The 26,840-nt window shown below is 40.0% G+C and overlaps 1 protein-coding gene across 4 annotated transcripts in view; it reads right to left on the bottom strand.

Moving 5' to 3' along the window:
• The window catches only part of RERE (arginine-glutamic acid dipeptide repeats), a 306,083-nt gene that overhangs the window by 95,166 nt on the left and 184,077 nt on the right, over nucleotides 1-26,840 (bottom strand). For all 4 annotated transcript variants that reach the window (XM_081305735.1, XM_081305737.1, XM_081305736.1 and 1 more), the window contains one exon: nucleotides 5,169-5,267. In XM_081305735.1, the coding sequence (XP_081161861.1) occupies nucleotides 5,169-5,267 (99 nt within the window). The remainder of the gene's footprint in view (nucleotides 1-5,168; nucleotides 5,268-26,840) is intronic.

Here is a 26,840-nt window from a genome sequence, read left to right as displayed (position 1 = left end):
GTATTCCCCTAATCAACAGCTGAATGCTAATTAAGAGCACAGCATCAAGCAGCAGTGGAATCCCAGTGCAATAAGCAGTAACACAACAGCAGCCAACACTACCTTCAGCCTGCATGCATAAATAAACAGAATTAATAACTATCCAAGTATAGAAGGGTGACTTAATCTGTTTCGATTAGGTGCAGTTCAGCCCAGGGCCTTTGTGTTATATTTAAAAGTGTGCATCATGTTTAATTAAAAACCTAATAATCTAATTTCTGGATTTTTGCTTTTTAAGTTCTGATCTGCATTTCGTCCTTTTTCTTAAGTTCTACCAATTTGGATGGTTTTCTGAAAAGGAACAATACTTTATTTTATTTACTTATTCTTTTGATAGCACTAAGCCACTATCACTGAGTTACATTCCCCCCAGGTAGGCCTCAAACTTGCAATTCTCCTGTCTCAAGCCTCCTGAGTAGCTAGGATTACAGGCATGTGCCACCATGCCTGGCTGGAACCATATTTTTAGCATAAATGCACGTGAAATTGGTTAACTACCAATAATAGAACACTTAAAGGCAGCATCTAGCCATATCTTCTGGCTCTATCCTTGCCATACCCTAGCATTTGAAAAGCTTCATGAATTCCCCTAGGGTTTCTTCCAGAATGTTTCCCTGGTCTGACCAGTGTATTTAACCTGAAATATACACTACAGGCTAGTTACCAAGGTATTTCTTGCAGTCACTCCACAAAAGCAGAATTGTTTTGCAGTATCTGGTATAGAATCTGACAGAAATTAGCACAAATTTGGCTTCAATAAAACAAGATTTAAAGAATCTTCGCCCCAAAGCAACTTCAATTAGAAACACCATATCCACACACACACAAACTGTCAGAGCAGTTACTGAGAGAAGATGTGAGATGAAAGGCTTCCCCTTGTGTAGTTTTGAGTCTCAGACGACATAGTAGTGATCTGAGAGACTTAGGAAGAAACACTTGAGTGACGTTATGATGATGCTCACAAAAATAACAATCATGATGGGGCTGGGGTTGTGGCTCAGCGGTAAAGTGCTCACCTAGCACTGCGAGGCCCTGGGTTCAATCCTCAGCACCACATATAAATAAATAAAATACAGGTATTGTGTCCAACTACAACTAAAAAATAAATATTTAAAGGTCCCTCTTTACCTTGGTAAAGGTGGGATGATGAGTAATTTGAAAAGCATTTTCTAAAAGTCTAATTTTTAAGGTCAGTTTCGGCTGCATGTAAAAGTTTTTGATGTTAATTCAATAATATTAACTATTACAAGTTTTAAAATGCTGAACTGAGGAAGACCTGAGTGAAGAAATTTTAGGAATGATAACCTTAAACAAAGTGCCACCACTATTCTTCAAGCCCCTCAGAGGGAGAGACATTAACCTCACCTTAATAAGTCCTTACCCTTAATAACTTTATAAACTAACAACCAGCTCATGACCGTGGCACAAAAGTTGTCATGAGGAAACGGGGATAAAGGGTCATTAAAAACAAGAGGCACACAGCAGAAGAGAGAGTGACAGCCGCAGCGGGCCGATCCAGCTAGCAGGAAGGGTCAAGCTCTAGTTTCTTCCAGGGGCAGGGCCCTGCCTGTCAGGAGGCACAACTGGCAGGCTCTCCTCTCACAGGGCTGGCTGTTCTCATACAGGTTCTCACACAGGCTATGGGAAACAACCTGTGGAGGGCTTTGCTGGTGCTGGTTAGCTAGATCAAATTAACACACCAGAGGCAACAAAGTCTAAAAATAACTAGGACATCCAAAGTGTATAGAAAACTGTGAGGATAAAAGAAGATAGGTAGGCCCTTGTACTTACTTGGGTGGACACACTTGTTTATGTCTGTGATTCCTGGGGTAAGAAAATGTGGTGAAGTCATCAGAAGGGGCTGCAAGAACACAGCAGGTGTTTCTTCGCAACCAAGGTAAAGAGGGACTGCCTTGTTGCCACATAAATCTATTCAAAGATTTGGATATATTCATCAGAAGCCTCCTTCAGCCTATCAATTATTTAATCACTCCCTCTCATTCACTGTGGAGGTTTTAAAAAGCAAGCTTAACTTCCTTCAAATAAGAGAATCATTTGATCCCCAGGCTCTGCAAGGGCTGGGTAACTGCCAAAACATTTCTCAAAACAAGAAGCAAACATGATAAAAATAAGCCCAAACCAACTTGAGTTTACGCAGTTAGGGATCATTATCCCATGCTTGGAATGGTTGCCACTTTGGAGTCCTGTTTTGTTTTTCAAAATAACACTGAGTTCTTTCTGGTGCCTGAAGGGTCCTCCCAGCCCCCCACTGCTAAGTCTGTGCACAGCTGCACTGGGGACTCGGTCAACATCTTGGCCTGATATTAGCAAGTGCTGGAAGAAAAGGAAATCAGCTTTCTCTAAGCAGGAAGAGAGGACTTTGTGCTGTGTATTTAAAAAATTCCAGAGGGAAGGAAGGTCATGAGAAAAATGGCGGAAGGGAGAGGACAGAGTCAGTACAGGAGGCCAGAGTACGAAGGAAGGGACAGAGAAGGGGCAGGGAGGAGGTGCATGAGAAGATACCAAAAAGACAGACTGACCGAAGTGAGAGGACGCTCAAGAACTAAAGGTGAGCAGGCAGGGGAACAGCTGTTGTGGTATCCAAGCACCAACAGGATGACCAAGGCAGGCCAAGAGGAGAGGCAGACATCCTTGAAGTATTACTTACACACTCATTCCCTCCTTTTCCTTGTATCTTTCTTCACAAAAAATTTTTGTGGAGTTTAAAATCTTACCAATCAAACTTCTACCCATGTAAATAGGTTTCCAGAGAAGATGTTAATATTAACTTCTCAAAACATCTGAATTTAATGTTTTCACTTTGGTCATTTTTGAACATTAAAAAATGTTCAAGATGTTATAATCTCTCTACTAATCATGTAAGGCTTGTAATTTTAAAGCAGTTACAAGGGTTTCACCCAAAGTATGATCAGATTTCAATCACAAGGGAAAGGGGCTCTATCACCAAAGCCTCAGTCCATCTCTGCTAGTCTGTCCCCACTCCTCTCAACCTTCACCAGCACCACTTACTGAAGTCACTGGATGAACACATTCCCTTGGCTCTACCTTCCCTATACATCCCAGGCCCACCCCTGCTATCCTGCTCGCCCTCCTTGCTCCCTGGAACTCAACAGTCTCAGAAACTGCACATGCACAGCAAAAGACAACACCCTGCCACGGCCTACAGGCCACACGTGATCTGCCCCTGGGACAGCCACCCACTCTTCACTGTGCCCCAGCTACCTTCCTGCCCTTGTTTTTTTAAGTACCAGAGACTGAATGCAAGGGCACTTAACCACCCTTGAGCCCCATCCCCAGTCCTTTTCATGTTTTATTTTGAGACAGGGTCTCACTAAGTTGCTTAGGACCTCAATAAGTTGCTGAGGCTGGGGTTGAATTCGTGATCTTTCTGCCTCAGCCTCCCAAGCTGCAGGGACTGCAGTGGCCGCATGACACCCACTGCACCACAACACCCAGCCTCCTGCTTATTTTAAACATACTCCAAGCATGCTTTCCTCTTGTGAACCAGAACTCTCTTCTTTCTGACATCCAAGAGGCTTCCCCCCTCACTTTACAAAGGTCTTGCCTTAACTTCTTTTACGAGGCAGTGCCTCTGCCCAGTTGTTCCCCATCCTCATTACCCGACTCTATTTTTCCTTTGTCCTTTTCTACCACTTGAAACATACTGAGTTAGGATGGTCTCCCCTCTTAAAACATAAGACTCTTGAAGAGGGACCTTGTGTTCTTCTTGACACAGCTCCCAGCACAGCACCTGGCACATGATATGCACTCTATAAATATTGCTGCATAAATGAAATGAGCAGGATCAAGAAAGCATACACACAACTTCTAAATACTCTTCCTTACCATGTTTTATAAAACAGGTGAGGAACTTGTAGTCAATATGTCAATCATGGCCAGCCTTCATTTTGATTGCATTTACCTGAAGGGCAAATATCAAGCAATAACACTCCCACTGAAGACCATGTTTGCAAAAGCACAGGAAATCTCTAAGCCTATCACAGCAATACCTTTGAAAAGTCACAAGATGGGGATGTAGTTTCATGAGTACTGTCTGCCAGGCAGGAATTAAGGGTTTGCAAGTCTGTGTTTGTGGACACATTTCTTTCTCTCCAACTCCTTTAATAGGCCACAGCAACAAAATGGGTACATAAAATCTAGTGTATTTCTTTCTTTCTTTCTTTTTTTTTTTTAAAGGAGGAGGAGGAGGAAACAAAGGGAGGGAGGGAGTAAAGCCCAGGATTTATTTTTTTTTTTTAAGAGAGAGGAGAGAGAGAGAGAATTTTTAATATTTATTTTTTAGTTCTCGGCGGACACAACATCTTTGTTGGTATGTGGTGCTGAGGATCGAACCCGGGTCGCACGCATACCAGGCGAGCGCGCTACCGCTTGAGCCACATCCCCAGCCCAAGTGTATTTATTTCATTGAGTCTATGCTTCCTTCTTTTTGGGAGGTGGTGGGGTAGAACTGGGGATTGAACCAGAAGCACTTAACCCCTGAACCACATCCCAGCCCTTTTTTGTATTTTATTTAGAGTCAGGGTCTCATTGAGTTGCTTAGTGCCTTGCTGTTGCTGAGGTTGGCTTCGAACCCGTGGTCCTACCTCAGCGTCCCAAGCTGCTGGAATTACAGGTGTGCACCATTGTGCCTGGCTGGTCTATGCTTTCTTGTTTTGATGAATGACCTTCAGTAGGTTAGGGGTTCTGTAAGCCCTCAAAATAAAACCAAGTCACCAGGGCCACTACTCAAATTAGATTCTGTATCACCTGGTTTTGACATGTATGATCTTAGAATACGGAGTTACTGCCAGTTGGCTTGCACCAACACCAACAACAAACCATATTAACTTTTATAAAAGTAACAATTCATTTCTCCCCTCCAAGAAGCTTGGGGCTATCTTTCCCAACATCTGTGGAACCTAATCTTAGTAAAGTCAAGTCTTCCTGTGTAATTGCAAGGCTTGAAGGCTCTTCCCTTTGACTGATAAATGCCATGGGCAGTCTGTCTTCCAAATAAATCCCTGTTCCCCGAGCAGCAGGCAGGTCACACATGGAGGAGAGAACACCCTGATGGCCCAGAACCAAGGGAAATGCAGGTCCATGCTCACCACTTCATCCTCAGTCCAGCACTTCTCGATCAGCTTGGGCACAGGCTTCTTTACCAGGCGCTGCAGGGCTTTGCCAGCATCATAACCACTTTCATGTAGCTAAGAAAACAATAATCTTAATTAGTTAAGGGAACTAAATAGCAGAATTGAATGCAAATCAATAAAAGGCAAGTCCTGTGTTTACTCCAAAAGAAGAATCATGGAAGGGCCACAGAGACTTTTTTTTTTTTTTTAATATTTTTTAGTTACAGATGAATGCAATATCTTTATTTTATTTATTTTTATGTGGTGCTGAGGATCGAACCCAGTGCCTCACATGTGCGAGGCACGCGCTCTGCCACTGAGCCACAGCCCCAGCCGCCCACAGAGACTCTTGAGCAGTCCATCAGCAGGTAACCTGTTCTCATCCAACCACTGCTCACTGCTGTTCTTCAAGGGTACTTTGGTTTGGATCTAAAAAGTAACTTCCCCCAAGACCCAAGTGTTGAAGACTTGGTCCCCAATGTGGCACTTCTGGGAGGTCGTAGGTCACTGGGGCATGCCATGGAAGGGGACTGTAAGACATTGGTCTCTCCCACCCTCTTTCACTTCCTGACTGCCACTGGGTGAGAAGCTTCCTCCACCATGCTGTGCTGCCTCCGCACAGGCCCAAAGGCAATGGGGCCAAGCAACCATATACTTATACTTGAAAGTATAAGCCAAAATAAACCTTTCCTCGTATTAAGTTGATTTATTTCAAGTAATTGTTACAGTAATGAAAAGTTGACTAATAGGGAGAGAAATAAGGCAATAATATGAATAGCATTAAGAAGGACAAAGCAAACATCTGATAAACATGTGGCCTTGCAGAGTGCTTGGCACATTCCTTGCACTCACTGTCTTCCTTACACCCAAAGGAAAAGTATTTTCTTATTTAAGTTTATGAAATAGGAACTCTCACCATTTCATTTGATAGCTGAGAAAAGTGAGGCATAGAGAGGTTAAGAGGCTCTTCACTCTGCACCATTAGGTGACAGTCCCAAGACTCAGATCCAACCAGCTGGGACTCCCACTCTTCTCCCATTTTCCCTAAAGCAGCCTAAGGACACCCTAGATTATGTTCTTTACTTTTAGCATTAAGTTTTTCAACTGCAGTAATTCATTAAAAAGCATTTAAGGTGCCTAAAATATAAAAGTTTTTGAAGAAAACAATTTTGTTAACAGTATGCTAATTTTTTAGCACCGATGAATAAAGATGCTGGTATATCTACTCATGGCCTTTAGACTTTTGCAAAGACACTCCTCCCATGGCCTGTAAGCCCCCTTCTGTCCTACTTGCCGACTCCCAACTTGCAGATGATGAAGGGAAACAGCAGGTAGAAAGATTCTCTTTTTTAATCTACACCTCCAAACTGTAGCTGCCTCCAAAATCCTCACTAGGAATCTCCTTTTCATCATGCCTCTAGCCCTCTGCCGCCAGAAGCAGGTGGGTTTTGTTTTTGTTTTTGTTTTTTGGTGGGGGATAGACTCGTACATCCAGTGCCTAATACAGTCTGCAACATAAGGTGAGCCTCCTGAAACAATTGCCAAACCAAGAAATGAAAGAATAAGTAAGTAAACACCTCTGACTATTGTACCTAGGCAAACTCTCAATTCACTGGAACTCATTCACCCACTAGGATTCAGGCAATGTAGTGGAAACTAGGATATAGCAGTGAAAAATCTACTTTCAGAGGTATGCAAACTGGAAAAAAACCAAAACAAACTCTATGCCCAATCAAATAAATAATAAATAAATTGGGGGAAGGGGTTGGCGCCTGGGGATGTGGCTCAGTGGTTAAGCATCCTTGGGTTCAATCCCTGACACCACCATCATCACCACAAACGCACGTGTGTGTGTGTGTGTGTATTTGAGCCAGGCATGATGGCACACACCTGTAATCCCATCAAACCAGAAGGTTAAGGCAGGAGGATCACAAGTTCAAAGCCAGCTTCAGCAATTCAGTGAGACCTTGTCTCAAAATAAAAAAGGGCTGTGCCCCTGGGTTCAAACCTCAGTGCCAGAAAAAAAAAAAAAAAAGGAGGCAGTCTTATCTCAATTTTCATCATTTTCTAGATTAGAGAGTAACCTTCCAGAGATACAAAATAATTGATTAAGTTCTAAATAAAACCATTTATGTTTCACATAATTACCCACATCAATACTGTAATTTGTAAAATCTGATTAAAACTATGGTATAGTTCACAGGAAAATTTTTAAATTTTAGGTGCTTGATAGCAGGAAATTTCTAATATAAGTCCCACTCTAAAAGCAAAGTGCTGAGTGAGTGAGTTGAAATCACATATCATTATCAGGAGGAGCGGCTGTGAACTTTTTGCTGTGCTGCTGCTAATGGCCATCAGCTGGAGGGTGGCTACTGCCTGCATAACCCCCCAGCTGAATTTCTGGTGAGGTACTCAGTGGAGAAAAAGGTATTTCCCTTAAACATATCCCAGTATTCACATTTTGTCTACAAAACTCTCCCCCGAAGAAGCCACTAAATTGACGTGATAACCTGAACCTCCTTCCTTTCCTTTGGTCCACTGTCTGATAGCACTCTTAAAATATTCCTGTTTCTGACCTCCCCATGATATAAACCTAATAAACACTTTCCCCCCTACCCTAACTCAAAGATGCATGTGCAAAGTACAAGGTGGGATTACATACCAAAAGTGAAGGATGTTTCTGGAATGAGTAGGGCTGGCACAGCACTGTGCTACATCAGTGTTTAGGAGGGCTGGTATAAAAGCTCAGAGAAGCAGCTGTGCTATGGCCACATGCCCCCTTCCCAGGAGTGACATGGACCCTGCTAGAGGGACACCTTCTTACTGTTAACATACACCAATTTCTACCTGCCAGGAATCCTGTCTGAGAAAACTCTGGCCACCGAGCTTTATAACTTTAAAGGAGTAACAGTATTTCCCCCTTATCCATGGAGATTGTGTTTCGAGACCTCTAGGGGATGCCTGAAACCTATATACACGATGTGTTTTCTCATACATCCACACCTATGTTAAAATTTATTTTTAAAATAAGGCACACCACCAAGAGATTAGCAATAACTAGTAACAAAATAGGACAATTATAACAGTGTACCATAACAAGCTGGGCAAGGTGGCATACCCTTGTAATCCCAGACTCAGGAGGATCAGCTAGCCTCAGTAATTTAGTGAGGCCCTAAGCAGTTTAGCAAGACCCTGTCTCAAAGTAAATAAAAGGGCTGGGGATGTGGCTCAGTGCCCAGTACTGATGATGATGATGATGATGATGATGATGCTGATGCTGATGGTGATGGTGGTGGTGGTGGTGGTGATGGTGATGTTATTTAAAACCTGTGAATTTTTTATTTCTGTAATTTTTCACTTAATATTTTTGGACTACAATTAACTGTGAGGAACTCAACAGTGGAGATCGTAACTGCAGGGGTGTAACTACATTTTATTAAACATGCTGGAAGCGCCAGGGCCTATGCAGCTCCCAACAGCAGTCAGTCTTCAGAACGCACTGGGACAGTGCCTGCAGGCCAGGGCTTCCTTCACCCTGCAGCACTGGTTGTGCCATGCTGGCCTGTGCTAGGCACTCTTTCAATGGCTGGGGCAAACACAGATGCAACACCAAAGATAAAGAACACAAAAATGTGAGGCCAAGAAAAGTGTACCCTCTGAGAATCAACAGGAAGGACTGTGCTACAATGACACATGGTTCTAAATGCCACACCCAATTGGAGGGTCCTAAAAGGTTGGGTTCTACTATTTTTGCTGGGTGCACAGTAGGCCCTTCTCAAAAAGGCTTTCTTTTCTGAATGACTGTGAAGATCTCCTGTCTTCAGAGAGGGACCAAATTAAGGTCAAGGAAGAACTAAACTGGACATTTCAACTTTATTCCTCACATAAGTTGGTACACCTACCAAAACACTAGCTATCTTATATCTTCAAAGAACTGGCATTAAAAACATTTGTTCTACCAATATAGCATCAAGCTCTAAAGGATTTAAATTTCACTTTGTGAAAAATATTAGATTGGTTTTCAATTTTAAACATCTGCTCAAGATCACAGAGATGATCTGTTTCATCAGGACATTTGATGAAGGCATCTCAGTACAGCTAAAGTCAAAGGTTCTTTAATATGAATAAGACTTTCTACCGTTTCCCAAGGGAAGACTATTGCAAGAAATTACAAGGAAGATACTGGGGGGCTGGTAGGGGTGCTTCTTATAGCTTCACTTTCTAGCCATGGAAAAGCAATTAAAGCAATACAATTAAACCTTTCTGCCTATATTGTAGCCAAGTCAAGCTGGGAAAATCTGAAACACAGTTTGTAGAATGTAGAGAACTGTACATATTTAGGAGCTACTGAAAAGATCACTGAGATCTTACACCATCCCCATCACTCCACCAACCACTGAAGAAAGATCTCATTTAGCAGAAACTGCTTGCAACCTCATTCCCCTGGGTGTGCAGTGTTTTGTTTTTATCCAAAGAACAAACACGAGTAAATCTCTCTGCAGCTTTTTAAAGTTCATAACTGTACTTCTATACTTGTGAAACCCATCTTCCCTAAAGCAGGGGTCAAGACCTGGGATTTATGACTGGGGAATATAACAAAATGGTGATTCTTCATCAATCCACTATCATTTCAGGTGGTTGCATCATAGAACTACCCTGTTTTGCTGTTTTAGCAATGTGTTTTATGGCCCACAGGCTTGCTCCACATATTGCAATGAGATGTTTGTTTCCTACATTTTTGTTTGGTTCCTTGTGAAAGAGCACAGGTGAACTCTTCCCCTGTTAGGGTCCAGCCTTCTTTTACCACATCTTCTGCTCAGAAGTGCTGGGACCATGAGATCAAACAGGACAATCCAGCTTCAGTGGCTTTCCATTCACTACACAAACAGCTACTGAGCAACTCTTTATGCCAATAACTGGGCTGGCCAAAGGGCTACAAGGGCATGCAAGGACAGGCATGCATGAACTCCACACAGTGGACTCAGGAGGGGATTTGGGGGCTGAACACAAAAGCAGCCTCTGAAAAACACCTGGTTTGGTTCCACTGTGAGGACAGTAACCACTCCACTGATTCACTGTGCATCCAGAAATGGACACATTTTTCTAGCTGCACAAAAAGCTCTCAAGGACTCCAAGCCTTCTGCAGCCTGACAAAAAAGGCAAAGGACTGGAGGCAGGAGGCAGACTCATTGCCAGCTTTGTCCCAGATCAGCTGCATTCCATGAGACACACGTGCCAAACACTCTCAAACATACAACTGCTCTGAACCCTGCAGTGGTGCATCGCGGCGTTGGTACTATAGATGCACAACTCCTACATAAGACAGATCAAACAAGTAGGGGGATCAATGAGCCAACAATGCTGACTGTCACTACACATCCACCCTGTCTTGTTCTAACCCCTGACCTGAAGGAAGGATTAGCATTAAGAGAGGACCATGCCATGAGTAGAAAAACACATTTCTGCATAATTGCCCAAGTTAAATCTGCTACTTTCACCCTGCCTGACAAATCATTCCCTGCTTATTACTTTCCATAATTTAATATATATAAGTGCTTTACTGGCAAGTTTCTCAAAAGAATAAATAATATTTAATGACTGCCTACAGTTTAATTAACTCATGATTGAACTTCTCCTGAATTGCCATAAACATTAAATTATATCCTTCCTCAAAGCTGCCATGGATAGAAATCTTGTTTCAAGCTTTAACTCCCCTCTAAACAATTCTGAAATTTCAGCAAATCTGTATGTTGGACAGAAGGGTGAGATAACTTACCGTAATGCCTGGTTATAAAGTATGTTATTTTATAGAGCAAAGACAAGGTCTTAATTTAAATAAGATTGAAAATGTGCACATGTCCGAACACCTCATTTATATTACAGCAGTCATTAAACATCTCTGGACCTCAGGCAGTCTTATTAGCATAGACTCTGTGTTACCGCAAGGTTTCACGTTTCTACTCCTGCTTCTTGTCTGAGCTGCTGTTTTCTGTCTGCATGATGTTGCACATAAATTTTCCTTTTGGCGTGGCTCAGCTGTCAGGCGCCTCTGTTCTGTAATGAACCCATGGATTACATCTCCCTGCTCTGACATCTCTGGTCTCACACATCAAAATATTGTTCTTCAATTGTAATTTATAACTTAATTTAAATGTCCCTTTTCCTGTGACCTTTTTAGATCAAATGGCACTGCACCTGGCAGTCTGTTTCACAGAAGCATCCTTCGCAATCGTAGCTATTGTAACAATGGCAGAAAGCCCCAAGTCAGCCTGCTTTCAGGCTGAATATCAAATAATTAATTGTAGTCCACTAAGAACAAAAGGATATCTCAGTCTCCTACTACACAAAATGTTGCTTAAATTGCTAAAATAATCTTGAAAGGAAAAAAGGTGGGATTTGGAATCCAGTTCTTACAATTCTTCATGTGCTTTTAATTATTTCAATTATTTACACAAATGAGAAAGACTTTTGTCAAAATCTGTCAAAGACATAGTTTAAAAAAAATTTCTCCTAAACCATAATTCAGAGATATAAATACATTTTCATGCATACCCACATCACCAATGACCTAGCACCAAGTACAAAATATGATACTTGTATATGTTAAAGAAATGACAATTAAAACTACAAACACAATGCTGATTTTTGTTTGGCCACTGCCACACCAAATAACACTATTTATGCAACAGAGAGTGCCCTTGGGAGACTGAGGCTAAAATTGAATATTCAGTGGAAGCACATTTCACAGACAATGACAAAAACACAGAATTTACTAAGCGTAAAACCTGGGGGAAAGGTCTGATTAATTTTCTGAAGAAAATACACAATCACTGAACTAATCTTCCCTCTCCATCACTTTCTATGTACCAACAATGTTCCAAGAATCATGTTGGCCCCTGAAGCTGCACAGAAGAGAGGCAGGAGTGGGGAAGGGTCTGCTGGGCAATGCAGATTTCATCACTCTGTAGCTAGAGTACCAAAATAAGAAATAAAACCCAGAGATTTAGTGTCTGGCTCCAGGCCCTTTCCTAGCAAGCAGCAGAGCACAGATTCTACATAAACCCAATGTTCCATGAAGAAGTCTGAGACACAGTCTCTGCTCCACAACATCTGAACTTGCAGCTGTAGACAGGCACTCAAGTGGGAGAGATGGGCACAAAGCCTCTCACCTGTGATGACGCAGCAAACACTCAGTTTTCTTGCATCTTGGAACTGAGGCGGGGCAAAGAAAGGAGGAAACTAGCAGCTCAAAAAGGAAAGACACATGTAAACCAAACAACAAAAACACACAATGAACCCTGACGGGGATGATATTTATTTAGTCTGGAAAATCATCAATTAAATCTTGAAGACCACCAATCAGGGCACGATGACCAGCTTTGCCTTCACTTCATGAACAGCAATAACCCCAAAACACAATATTTTTGGAACTAACCAAAATAGGTTGTGACATGTCCAGGCCACACCTCACATACAACTCAACTCTTCAGACTGCCCTGAATCCTCCTCAGTCCCAGGCTACCCCTGTGACATTGCATTAGAACCCCAAGCCACTTCAACCTGGCAGTGGGCTTCCTCAAGGTGCTTTAGACCCACAGGAAGAGAGCTCCAGTCAGCAAGATTAGAAAGGAAGCACCATAGATGGTACTTCCACAGAGGCCAGGTAAGCCACCTAGAAATCAGGGGCCAGACCAAACTCGAAAGGGTTTTTCTTTTCTTTTCATTTATTCATTTATTTGTTTTTTGTTTGTTTCTCTTTACCAATTTCCACCAGCTGTCTTTTTCACACTCTGACACTGTCTTCACACCAACACAAACACCAAGAAGAGCCTGGTACCAAAGACACAAGTTAGGAGTCTTAAAAGTTGAAGCCTTGGGGCTGGGGATGTGGCTCAAGTGGTAGCGCACTCGCCTGGCATGCGTGCGGCCCGGGTTCGATCCTCAGCACCACATACCAACAAAGATGTTGTGTCCGCCGAGAACTAAAAAATAAATATTAAAAATTCTCTCTCTCTCTCTCTCTCTCTCTCTCTCCTCTCACTCTATCTTAAAAAAAAAAAAAAAAAAAAAAAAAAGTTGAAGCCTTGGGGCTGAGGCTGTAGCTCAGTGGTAAAGTGCTTTCCTCGCATGTGTGATGCACTGGGTTCAATCCTCAGCACCACATAAAAATAAATAAGATACTGTGTTTTCATCTACAACTGAATAAATATTTAAAAAAGAAAGAAAAAAGAAAAATTGAAGCCTAACTAGAACTAGCTCTGGGTTGGACTGATTGACTGACTGACTAACTGACTGATTGATTTTTAAATATCTTTATTTTTTAGTTGTAGATGGACAGTACCTTTATTTGTTTATCTTTATGTGGTGCTGAGGCTCGAACCCAGTGCCTCACAGATGCTAGGTGAGTGCTCTACCACTAATTATCTTGCTAAGTCTCAGTTTTCTCAGCCTCAGAAAGGGAGGAGAACCTACTTTGGAGGACTACTTGGCATGAACCAAGATCTGTGATAAGTGCTGTTATTAGTTAATTGCAATTAGGAACAGCTGACTAAAAAGGGAAGCAGTAGACAGATCACCAGGAAGCAGCTCATAGACAGAAGCAAAGATACAAGAGCTTGGGACAGATTTTTGCTTAAGAGACTCCAACAGCCACATAGAAGAGCATTGGTCTGCTACACCAGAAGACGCGTTCAGGAAAGAAAACAAGCTGGAGAGCAGGGGCAGCATGGATCCCCTCTGTTGAGACAGGATGAAACGGGGAGTGAGGTAGGAAACCACAGAGAACTTGGCATACTGTTGGAAACCCAGAGAAACTTGAGTCTGGAACTCAAGTGACGGGTAGAGAATTCACGAGCTGCATTTGGCAAAGCAGACTGTGGCTCTGCATTTCTTCAGCCCTAACAGAAAGGGCAGAAGCGGGTAATTCTTCAAACTTTCCAATTTACAACATTCCTTCACTTTATAAAGATTTTTAAAAGGCAAGATATTATAAGACATCTTAATGAATGAAGAAATGGTAATGATATTGATTCATTAATTCAGGAAAAAAATAGCCTCTGGCCTAGGCCACTTCCCCCAAACACTTAACAGCTACACCACTTACCTGGTTTGACTTAAGACAACAGGGATTCACCTTGTCATATTTTTAAAGTCTCTATGAAAACCAGGTTTATACCAGAGGTCTTTAAATGAAATTATGGATAATTAATCAGTTAGCCAGTTAGCACGGGAATAACCTCTCTTCTTAAGTTCACAATCCTTCCTTCTACCTTTGAATGTGATTCAACCACAGAACAAAAGAAAGCAGGGGCAGTGAGGACACAGGCTGCAGCAGTGCTCCTAAGGGGAGGAGGCAGCTCAGAACTGATCAAGTGGACCTGCTGACACAGCTGCAGCTACAACACAGGAGTGGAACTCTGGCCACAGACAGAAAAGCTACCAGCAGGTTCATAAGTCCATTGTTCATATGCTTTTCTGAAAGATATTATCAGCTGAGAAAGACCACCAGAGGAAATTGTTCAGGGCCACAAGCAAAAACTAAAACATATTTTCATTGACTTTAGCATCTTCACCATTTTGAGAACAGAAACAAATATGTAACATGAAAATGGGCACAAACCTAGAGGGTAACAACAAAACCACAGCTGTATCCATCTCCTGTAGGAACTAGGAGTCGACTCATAAATGATGAATTGATCTAGAGAGTATAAAAAAAGGTTTTGACTAGACCCCTTCAAAGTTAAATTTTAAAAAAACAAAAGCACAAAAACATAGAAAACCTAAGTCAAGACTAGCTTCACCAGGATTAAGAAACATTTATATGGGGCTGGGGCTCAGTGGTAGAGAACTTGTCTAGCATGCATAAGGCAATGGGTTTGATCCTCAGCACCACATAAATAAATAAAATAAAGGTACTGTGCCCATCTATAACTTAAAAAAAAGAAAGCTTTAAAAAAAAGAGAGAGAGAAACATTTATAGAAATGGCTTTACATCCTACCTTGTGAAATTCACATGCAGAATTAACTGATCCCAATCCATGGGGCTTAGCAGCCTCAATCTTGGTAGTTTCTGACAAGGGATTTTAAGGTAGTGAAAACAATATTCCATTTAATCTTTGTAACTGCCTTGACAAAGTTATGAACAATGACCAAAGTGGCAAATACCAAAGCGTGTAAAGCACTGGAGTTAAGAAAATTTCTGTGTGACTCATCTGTTACCTGGGGATTTTAGCTAAGAACAGAGGTAAGAAATAAGCAGAAAGCCTCTGGGCAAGAAAAACAGTGTTCCCAAGCAATGGCCCTGTGGAGGACCAAGAAGTCCCTCACCCTGAACCACAGAAACCTCGCCACTTCATGATACTGATTTTCCCAATTTAATAAGAGGTCTCAAAATAACAAATCAGAAAGACTGTATGATTTCAGAGAAGAGCAGCAGCAAAAGACTGCTTAATGATGAGGACTCAAAATTTGGAAAACTGTGATGCAAGCCAAAGATTTCAAACTCTAATGGTAACATGTCATTTTGTGTAATGGCCACTAGCAATGGTCACTCAGAGGCATCAAGAAAGGTAGATTTGGTTTGAGACTAATTGAAAAAAACTACACCTCATTTCTGAAGGAGAAAAGAAGGAGGGAAGGCTACAGGGAAAGAAAGAGCAATCTTCCTAAAATGCTTGGGAAGCTAGGACACGCAGCCCAACACTGTGGGCAGGGTGGGGACAAGCCAACTAAGAGATAGGGAAGTGGGGGCTGACAGTGCTGTCATCTAAGAACCCAAACAAATGGCCAGGAAGGGGCAAAGAACATCGAGTCTTCTGGAAGAGAGGTCTACAGAGCAAGGCTGTAGGGTAGGAAACTGAATTAGTAAAAAGCTATGGGGTCAAGGGCAGCATGGGCTTATTCGGGGACAGCTTAAAGATCAAGTTGACAAACATATAAGACCTTGTCCATAAAGCCACCAAGAAACAATACCCTAAGGAAAAGGGTGTAGAAAGGGAATTTTTTTGTGATTAAATATTCATAATATTAATCATTTAAAAATGTTCACTGTAAAGGTATGGTTTAGTAATTAGATTGCATTCCTTTACTGCAGTAAGGTATGACTATAGATGTTTCAGTGTTAGTACATACAATGCTCAAGAAATATTAAAGGAAAAAAATCAAAGTGCAGAACTCTATGTAGATGTGAAAGACAAAAGGTTCATAAGTACTCATAAAGATACTTTATAAAAACATACACCCAGAAATATCAACTTTGCTGATCTCTTTGTAGAAGAAAATTTTTATATTTTAATTTAAAACTTAAATATATGAATATAAGACTGTAAAATTTGAATTCTCATTTGCTAATAAAAAAAATTAAAGGATCTGTGTCATAAAATATCCTCTCACCCACATTCACAGACAAATATTCACATAAGATTTTATATTCTGGTTGAAGACATTGTATAGAAATTTTTCAAATTTTTAGGCTAAATACAAAAGTCAAGGAAATGCTAGGAAGGAAGGAAGGAGAAGAAACAATTACAGGATATGGCGGCACACACCTGTAATCCCAGTGACTAAGGAAGCTGAGGCAAGAGGATCAAAAGTTGGAGACTAGCCTTAGCAATTTAGTGAGACCCTAAGCAATTTAGTGAGACCCTGTGTCAAAATAAAAAATAAAAGGGCTGGGGATGTAGCTTATTGGTACAGTGCCCCTTGGTTCAATCCTTAATACAAGGGGGAAAGAAGAAGAAGAAAGAAGAAAGAAGAAGAAGAGGAGGAAGAAAGGAGGAAGGAGGAAGAAGAAAGGAGGAGGAGGAAGGAGGAGGAAGGAGGCAGAAGAAAGGAGGAGGAGGAAGAAGAAAGAAGGAGGAAGGAGGAGGGAGGAGGGAAGAGGAAGGAGGAGGGAGGAGGGAAGAGGAGGAGGATAAAGGAAGTCTGTCCTGGGCTATCATTTTTTAGTAGTTCTCTATACAATAGTAATTGTAACTGTAATAGGCCAAGAACACCACAAGATATCCACATCAAATTTCTCAGAGCCTACGAATGTGGTCTCACTTGGAAAAAAAAAAAAAGTCCTTGTCAATGTGACTAAGAACCAAGAAAAGCTGAAGCAGGAGGATCACAAGTTTGAGGCCATTCTCAGCAACTTAGTGAGACTATCTCAAAATTTAAAAATATAAAATTAAAAAAGGAATCATGAGCCAGGCAGGGCAGTGTACATCTGTAATCCCAGCAGCTTGGGAGGCTGAGGCAGGAGGATCACAATTCAAGGCCAGTCTTAGCAACTAATCAAGGCCCTAAGTAACTTAGTGAGACCCTGTCTCAAAATAAAAAAAGCACCCCTAGGTTAAATTCCTAATACCAAAAATTTTTTTAAATGTAAAAATCATGAAATAAGATCACTGTAGATAATCCAGGCAGGCCTCAAATTCAATGCTACCATTCAAGTGAGGATGATCAGAGAGAGAAATGAGGCTGCAATCAAAGACTACCAGCAGCACTAGCAGCTGGCAGAGATGAGGAACGGGTTCTCCACTGGAGTGTGGTCCTGCTGATGTTTCCTATTCCTGGCCTCCAGAACCATGAAAGAATATATTTCTGTTGTTTTCAGCACCAGGTTTGTGATAATTGTTAACAGCAGTCACAAGAAACTAATACACCAACCCTCAAAATTTAGGGGTAAAAAAATCACTTAGGAGAACTATAAAAAAGCATTCTGAAGTATACTTCAAGAGAGAATGAGAAACACATACTAGGACAAATATTATAAATGCCAGCCTTTTATAGTACTTGGGAGAAGGCACATTAATGCATGAGCCCCTCTGAGACTCATGGCTTGGTTTGCTCTAACAATGAGGCTGACACTTAGGTCATCAGCATCTTCATCAGACGTTGTCCCACATGGTATGCAAACAGCAAGAACTCACATGTTTTTATTACTGAAAAAAATAAATAATGAATGGTTTTTCCCAAAGACTTCAACAAGTGTTTATTTGTTGTTGTCATTCTTGTTTTTGGTATGGGGATTAAACCATGGTCCTCAAACACTGCATCACATCTCCAGCTCTTTTTTTGTTCTTTATTTTGAGACAGGGTCTAAGTTGCCAAAGCTGGTTTTGAACTTGTGATCCTCCTGCCTCACCCTCCTGAGTTGCTGGAATTATAGGTGTGTGTGCCAGCAGGCCGAGCTCTTAGAGCCTCTTTGTAAATGTAGAAAGGATAATTCATCCCAATTTGCTAAATACTGTTATGAATGATTGATACAGGCTCAAATATATTAAAATGTTAAGATTGATATTAAATATTAAATGCACATTTCTTTTCTTTTTTGTACTAGGGATTGAACTCAGGGGCACTAGACCACTGAGCCACATCCCCAGCCCTATTTTCTATTTTGTTTAGAGACAGGGTCTCACTGAGTTGCTTCGTGACTAACCATTGCTGAGGCTGGCTTTGAACTCTGGATCCTCCTAACTCAGCCTCTCAAGCCACCAGGATTAAAGGCATGCTCTACCATGTCCAGCTTAAATGCACATTTCTCACAATATCAATCATTACCAAGAAAAAGGTCCTTATGTTAACAAATGAACTTTCTAATTTTTGCAAAACAAAAATGAAAGAATCACATTTCTCAGCCCCTGCTGACAGCCAAGAAGAAAGGATGGAGACACAGGAACACGCATGAAGCATGAGAAACTTCCAAGTGGCTAAAGAGCAAATCCTCCAAGACATTTCAAGAGGACTGCTATAAAGCCCTGCCTGGCCTCAATTCTGTTCTGTCCCCAAGGTTAAATTATTATGTTTCTAATTATAAGACAGGTACATTTATTAATTTGTAGATGATACCACACTTACTTTATAAAATTATTGTGAAGATTAAATTAGTTCATAAAAAGCACTTAAACTTGTGTCTAGTATATAAGAACTCAATCAATAATAAAAGTTACAAAAAAATAAAAATAATAATAAAATTTACTTTTATTATTGCTATTAATGGCATTAGGTAGCTAATAGTTGAAACCTAATAAGTTGAAAACAACAGTGATAAACTTAAGGTCCTGTGCCTGGATCAGAGTTCAGTGGAAAAGCTCAGGGCAGGGGAGAAGATGATTAGCCAAGGCAAACATACAAAGAAAAACACAACAAGTAACAGGAGACTAAAACAAGACCAAAAAGAATACAGCATGCAAAGTGGCATGAGCTGAAGCTGTACTCAGAGATGAACTGTGGGAGTGCCTGCCAGCACCTCCTAGCACCTCACAGTGCTCAGACCTGAAGAGCACTGTTCTGGTGAAGGGGCCCCGGCTTAGAAGACATGCAGCAAGGCTGACCAGAGGAAAAACAAAATGGTCATACACAGAAATGGCTAATATCACAATGTCAGATGAAACTTGAAAATTCCACCCTTAGAAAAAGAAACCAATCATGAAAGGCTGGTATTATACGACACCATTTATGTGAAATCTCCAGAACAGTCAGGTTCAAAAACACAGAAAGTAGCTCAGTGACTGCCAGGGGCTGAAGGAGAGGGGACAATGGGAAGTGACTGCTAGTGAGTACAGGGTTTCTTTGTGGTGTAACAGAAATGTTCTAAAATTAATTGTGGCAATGGTTGCACAAATCTCAAACATACTAAGAACCATAAAACTGAACACTTCAAATGGGTGAACTAGATAGAATTTGAATTATATCCCAATAAAGCTTTTATATGAAAGGAAAAAAATGGCTGAAGAATCTTGATGGGGTGGCTCATAAGGAAAAGCAGAGCCCCGCCTGTGAAAGGCTGTGTTAGGAGCAAGACAAATTAAAAGAATCTAGGATAAACTATTCTGTTAAAACTATAAAACAGGGCTGGGATTGTGGCTCAAGCGGTAGCACGCTCGCCTTGCATACATGCGGCCCGGGTTCGATCCTCAGCACCACATACCAACAAAGATGTTGTGTCCACCGAGAACTAAAAAATAAATATAAAAAATTCTCTCTTTCCTCTCTCTCCTCTCTCTCTAAAAAAAAAAAAAAAAAAAAAAAAAAAAAAAAAAAAAGATAAAACTATAAAACACAAGTCACGAAGGTTTCATCATCAGAGGTTGTAATATAAGTGGCCTTTATCTCCCATCCACGCCAGAGAAACCAGATAATGCTCTCCATCATCTCAGGGAAGAAGAGAGTGGGGCATGAAGCTTTAAGCAAAGCTACAGACCACCTGAAAAGGAACAAAATAGTAAGACAGTAAAACTTAAAAGCCATATGCATCCAAAAAAACCAAGAAAAAGAAATAAATCAGGTGATTTCTTACAAGTTGCCACCTGGAACTTGAGAATAGAGGGAGTTTATGAAGTTCTTATCGCAAAGAAAGTAAAACTGGTAAAATTTTGTAACACTTAATTTTCAAAATCTAAGCTCAAAATGTTTCCAATTGGTCAAAACACAATAACTAAAAGTTGAAATTTATATATTATTATGTTAATAATCAGTTGAAAAGGTAAATTTTACCAGAAAACCTCAACTACATGGTGTCTGCATCTCCACTAACAGGACTAATTAACAGCACAGCATGCAGCAGACTCCAATAGCCTGTTATTACACAAATAGAACACTAACAGCAGTACTTGTCAAGACTGATTTATATAAGGTGCAGCTCTGAAATTTATTGGATTTCCATAATAAGAAATCATGAAGCATATCAACTTATCCCATTATTCTTTTTCTTTTCAACAACAAATCAAGAACCCTGAAAAGACCCCACCACTCTTCCTTAAACCAAATCAGCAAAGATTAACCATTTAATGTTAATTCATTTGAATGGAGAAATACTTAAAAAAGAAGAATATGACTAAAGAGTGTGTGTGTAGAATGAACATCAGAATATTTCTGACCACAGGCTTTTTGTAGACTCCACAAAAGGGCACCCAGCAATGCCTAATGTAGGAGCTGAGAAATACACCACACATCCCATTCTTGTCACAAGTGCTAAAGAGCTAATCCAGTCTGGAGGCCTTGGTGACTTTTACTAAAAGATCAACAAACAGCTATCTGGGCACATGGTGCATAACCTATAATCCCAGAGGCTTGGGAGGCTGAGGCAGGAGGAATGCAAATTCCAAGCCAGCTTCAGCTATTTAATGAGGTACTAAACAATTCAGTGAGACTCTGTCTTTAAATATAGCACAAAATAGAGCTGAGGATGTGTCTCAGTGGTCAAGTGCCCCTGAATTCAATCCCTGGTACCCCCCATAAAAAAAATTAAAAACGGGGAGGGGCTGGGAATGTGGCTCAGTGGTTAAGCACCCCTGGGTTCAAAAAAAAAAAAAAAAAAAGGAAAGAAAAAAAGGTGAACAAAAAGAAATCTATAACAAAAATCTATCAATTTAATATTTTTTAGAATAAAACAAAGATGAAATTGATCCTTACAGTAGGCTAATCTGCATATTCTGCTATAGCAACCTCAAAAAACCAAGTTCTGGATTATCAAATATAATGGACTTGAGCCTTATTTTTGGATTCCACCTTTCAATAAACATTTAGGACCTTTCCACCAAAAACCAGATATCAAGTCAGGGTAGGGCTCAGGAAATGAAGATGACTAATATCAATGATTAACAAACAGTGGTATTTACAGGTCACAGATGAAAAACCATTAGGCTACTGGAAGACTTGAATTCTTTGTTGAAGCAGATGTGGGTGTGCATAAATAAATAAGTAAACAGACACACTGTTGAATATGTAAAAAGCTTAATCCAAATATCTAACAGCCATCCATATTTCAGGGAATAAAGCTGTCTCCATTGAGATAAACTCCTTGCTGCATGATTAAAATTTTACTTTTATAAAGTGTGTATATAAGTGTGTAACACACACACACACACACACAGAAAAAGAGAGTATTGGTGAGAAAAGGTAAACATAAAAATGGTAATAAATTACTACAAAAAAGTTGTTTAATCTTATTAGGAAATGGAATAGATGCCCGAGCGCCAAGAAGGAAATCCAGTATCAGGGTAGCAAAAGTAAGTGAGCATGGTTTTTCTAGAAAACCACAGTCTCAGGCAACAGGGCTTTTCTTTCTGCTATAGTTTCTAAGCATGAATATAAGGGTCTTATTGTAAACAGAAAAAAAGATTGTAAATAACCCTGTGAGGAGAAGACAGGCCATCTGTACATTGCATAGCATCATGTTTACAACTCATGCAAGCTAAAAGTGAATGGGGAGCCTCTACCAACTGCACACACAGAGACATTTCAGACAAGATCTTTCGGGGAAACATTATGCCTCTTCATATTTGAACATAATTGTATTTTAACATAACACATCAAAATGTAAATAATTTAACATTTACAATTACCACAATTTAAACTATTAAAGTAGAGCTGGGATGTAGGTCAGTGACAAAGCACTTGGCTCACAAGCCCAAGCCTGGGTTTGATGTCTAGTTAAAAAAAAAAAAATTAAAGTACTATAAAACATATTATTATTACATACATAAAGGAATATGCCCATTATCATTAAGAGTACCTTCACCTTCCAATAAGACAAGAAGATATTTCTTCTTTCTCCACAGTAGTACAAAATTGCTCTTATATAAAAAGATAATACATGTTAACATGTATGAGCAAAGAAAAACTGTCCAGAACTACTCTGCAAGTTGCCCACTGGACCAAAACAACAAGTCATGTGGCCATGAAAATAAGGTATTTACCACAGTCCTCTCTTGCCCTCAGGGGATCATTCTAAGACTTCCAGGGAATATCTGAAACCACAACGGTGGTATCAAACTGTTTATGTTTCTCTGATACCTACATACACATCTTCAATAACATTTAATCTATTAGGTACATATAAGATCAACAATAATAAATAATAACAAAATTTTAAAAATCATGTCTAATTTCAATAAAAGCTATATGAAAGTGGTCTCTCTCCCTGTACCATACTTGCCCTTCTTCTTAGAGTAATGTGAGATAATATAACTGCCTACAGATGAGATGAAGCAAGGTGAATGACAGACACTGTGATTCAGCATTAGCTGAGTATTTCAATGGGCACTTGAATACAAGCACTGGAAGACTGCTTCAGTGGATCCAATAACTGAAAGGCTACAAAGTGACTAATTGGCAGGTAGCATATACAGTATGGATGCACTGGACAAGGAGAAAATTCCTAAAATTCACTCCATCCAGGTGGGTGGAGTGGGACAACAAAAGAACATTACTCAGAATGGCACACAATTTAAGACTTATGAACTGTTTACTTCTGTAATAGTCCATTTAATATTCTCAGACTACAGTACATAGGATATGGAAACCACAAAGATACAAACCACTGATAATGGAAAAACTACTGTATAAATTAGTGTCTCCACCTTTTCCAATGAAGGCACTTATATTAAAAATGTGGGGCTGGGGTTGTGGCTCAGTGGTAGAGTGCTCACCTAGCATGCAGAGGCACTGGGTTTGGTCCTCAGCACCACATAAATGTAAAATAAAGAGACTGTGGCCACCTAAAACTTAAGAACATTTTTTTAAAAAGTATACATGTGGCTCAAGTTTTATATAACCTACGAACCACAAGCATTAAATTAAAATAAACAACTCCCAATAAAAACATCTCAGACTGGATTAAAAAGTAGGGAACAAATGCAGTACACAACAGATGCATTTTATTTTATTTTTTTTTAAATATTTTTTATTTATTTTAGTTTTTCGGCAGACACAACATCTTTGTTTGTATGTGGTGCTGAGGATCGAACCCAGGCCGCACACATGCCAGGTGAGCGCACTACCGCTTGAGCCACATCCCCAGCCCAATAGATGCATTTTAAATACAAAGAAAAAAATAAGATTTAAAATAAGAAGCTGGAGAAAAGATATACCACAAAAACAAGCTAGAGTGGCTATGTTATCACCAGATGTGAAGAAAGACATAAATGTACATGTGTCATGTGTCTAATGATACAACTTCAAAAATTCATGCAGCACGCTGGGCATGGTGACACACACCTGTAATCCCAGCAACTCAGGTGGCTGAGGCAGGAGGATTGCAAGTTAGAGGCCAGCCTGAAAAACTTAGCAAGACTCTGTCTCAAAATTAAAAATATAAAGGGCTGGAGATGTGGTCCAGTAGTTAAGCACCCCTGGATTCAATCCTCACCCCCAGTGGAGGGGACGACGGTGCAGTATGTAGCAAAAATAAACAGAACCAAAAGGAGAAATAACCAAGTCCATACTCTTGGATGAGGGCTTTAATACACCTCTTTCAATAACTAAGAATACAACTAGATAACAACAACTTTAATACAATATAGAAGAGCTGAATAATATCAATCACTTTTTAAAAACTAACAATATAGCCACACACCCAATAACTGCAGAGTAAAAATCATTACAAGTCACATGAAACATAAACCTAGATAAATCACATGCCAAACAAGAAAAAATTCTCAGTATATTTGAAAAGACTGAAACCATATGGAGTGCACTCTGACTACTACAAGGATGAAGTGGAGCCCAGTGTGGTGGCACAAGCCCAGATGCTGAGGAAGGAGGATCCCAAGTTAAAGGCAAGCCTCAGCAACTTAGCGAGGCCTTAAGCAACGTAGCAAGATGTTATCTCAAAAAAAAAAAGAGCTGGGAATGTGGTTTAGCAGTTAAGTACCCCTGGGTTCAATTTTGAGTACAAAAAAAAAGGGGGGGGGATAAAAAATAAATTGGCAATATATCAAAAATTAAAATTTAGAAATGCTACAAGTATCAGAAAATTAAACAATTTAATTCTAAATAATTCATGGGTCAAAGAAAAATATTTCAAAAAATCTGCAAAACATTTTAAACAGAAAGATAAAACAACTCAAAATTTGACATAAGATGAATTACTAAGATCCCACTTTAGGAAGCTGGGGGAGGGGGGGACATCAAATTAAACCCTCAAATAGGTAGAAACACTTTTTTTTGGGGGGGGGGCGGGGGGAGGGGGTACCAGGGATTGAACCCAGAGGCACTTTAACCACTGAGCCACATCCCCAGTCCTGTTCATTTTATCTTTTGAGACAGGGTGTTCCTAAGTTGCTGAGGCCGGGTTTGAACTTGTGATCCTCCTTCTTCAGCCTCCCAAGCCACAGGGATTACAGGTTTGTGCCAAGGAGCCTGGCTAGAAACAACATTAATAAAGAGAAAACCAATGAAACCTAACTCTGGCTGCCTCAACAGATCAATAATGTTGATAAATTTCTATTAAAATTGGTCAGGAAGAAATAAATTAGCAATTTTAGAAACGAGAAGGGTCAACATTAGCAACTATAAACATAGGCCTATATCTATTTGTAACTTGAAGTAACTATTCATAAATAAGTACTTAGACATGGATGTACTGTGAATTCTAGCAAACATATGGCACCAAAACAAAATCATTAAAACTTTAGAAACTCTTTAAGAAAATAGAGAACGAAATACTAGCCAATTAATGTTTGAGGATACTATTACTTTGGTATCAAAACAAGGCAAATACATATATATACGTGTGTGTGTGTGTGTGTGTGTGTGAGAGAGAGAGAGAGAGAGAGGGAGGGAGAGAATGAGAATATGTCTGTGTGTGTATTTGGGTGGGGGTACTGTAGATTGAACCCAGGGATATTTTACCACTGAGCCACATCCCCAGCCCTTTTATTTTTTTTCAGACAGGGTCTCACTAAGTTGCTTAGGGCCTTGCTAAATTGCTGAGGAGGGCCTCGAACTTGTGATCCTCCTGCCTCAGCCTCCCAAGTAGCTGGGATTATAGGTGTGCACCACTGCACCCAGTTACAAATAATTGATTTTCAAAATAAGGTTGTCAAGGCAATTTAATGAGAAAAGACATCTTTTAAGAAAGGTTACTCCAATAACTGGCATCTGGATAGAAAAGAAAAAACTCTTGGAGGGAGGAGAAGGGAGGGGGCAAAGGGGTAGAAATGATGGTGGAATGACTTAGACATCATTACCCTAAGTACATATATGAAGACATGAATGATATGAAAATACTTTGTGTACAATCAGTAACTTGAAAAATTATGCTCTACATGTATAATATGAAATGATTGCATTCTGCCATTGTGTATAACAAATAAATTAATAATAAATAAATGATTGAATAAAAAAAGAAAAACTCTCAGCCCAACAAGCATCATATACAAAATTAACTTCAAATATAAAATCCAAGATTTTTAGAAGGAAGTACAGAAACAATCTTTGATGTCTTTGAATCAGAGATACTTATACAAAAAGAAAACAATGATTTATTGGACTTGAGCAAAATTAAATATAAAAAATAGCATTAAAAGAAAAAAAAAGATCACTGTATGGAAAAATATTCACAATATAGCAAAGAGGGTCACAAAGAAATTCTATCTTTTTTTTTTATTTTTTTGGTACTGGGGGATTGAACTCAGGGGCACTTGAACACTGAGCCACATCCCCAGCCCTATTTTCTATTTAATTTAGAGACAGGGTCTCACTGAGTTGCTTAGTGCCTCACTTGTGCTGAGGTGGGCTTCAAACTTGCGATCCTCCGGCCTCAGCCTCCCGAGCCACTGGGAGTACATGTGTGTGCCACTGCACCCAGCAGAACTTCTATCTTAAAGACAAAAAGAACTCTTACAACCAAATTATAAAGGACAAATAGTCTAATTTTTT

Source organism: Spermophilus citellus (assembly GCF_964194105.1).
Source record: "Spermophilus citellus genome assembly, chromosome: 9".
NCBI classification, from domain to species: Eukaryota; Metazoa; Chordata; class Mammalia; order Rodentia; family Sciuridae; genus Spermophilus; species Spermophilus citellus.
The sequence above is the reverse complement of the archived record's forward strand: the minus strand, read 5'-3'. Positions and strand labels throughout refer to the sequence as shown.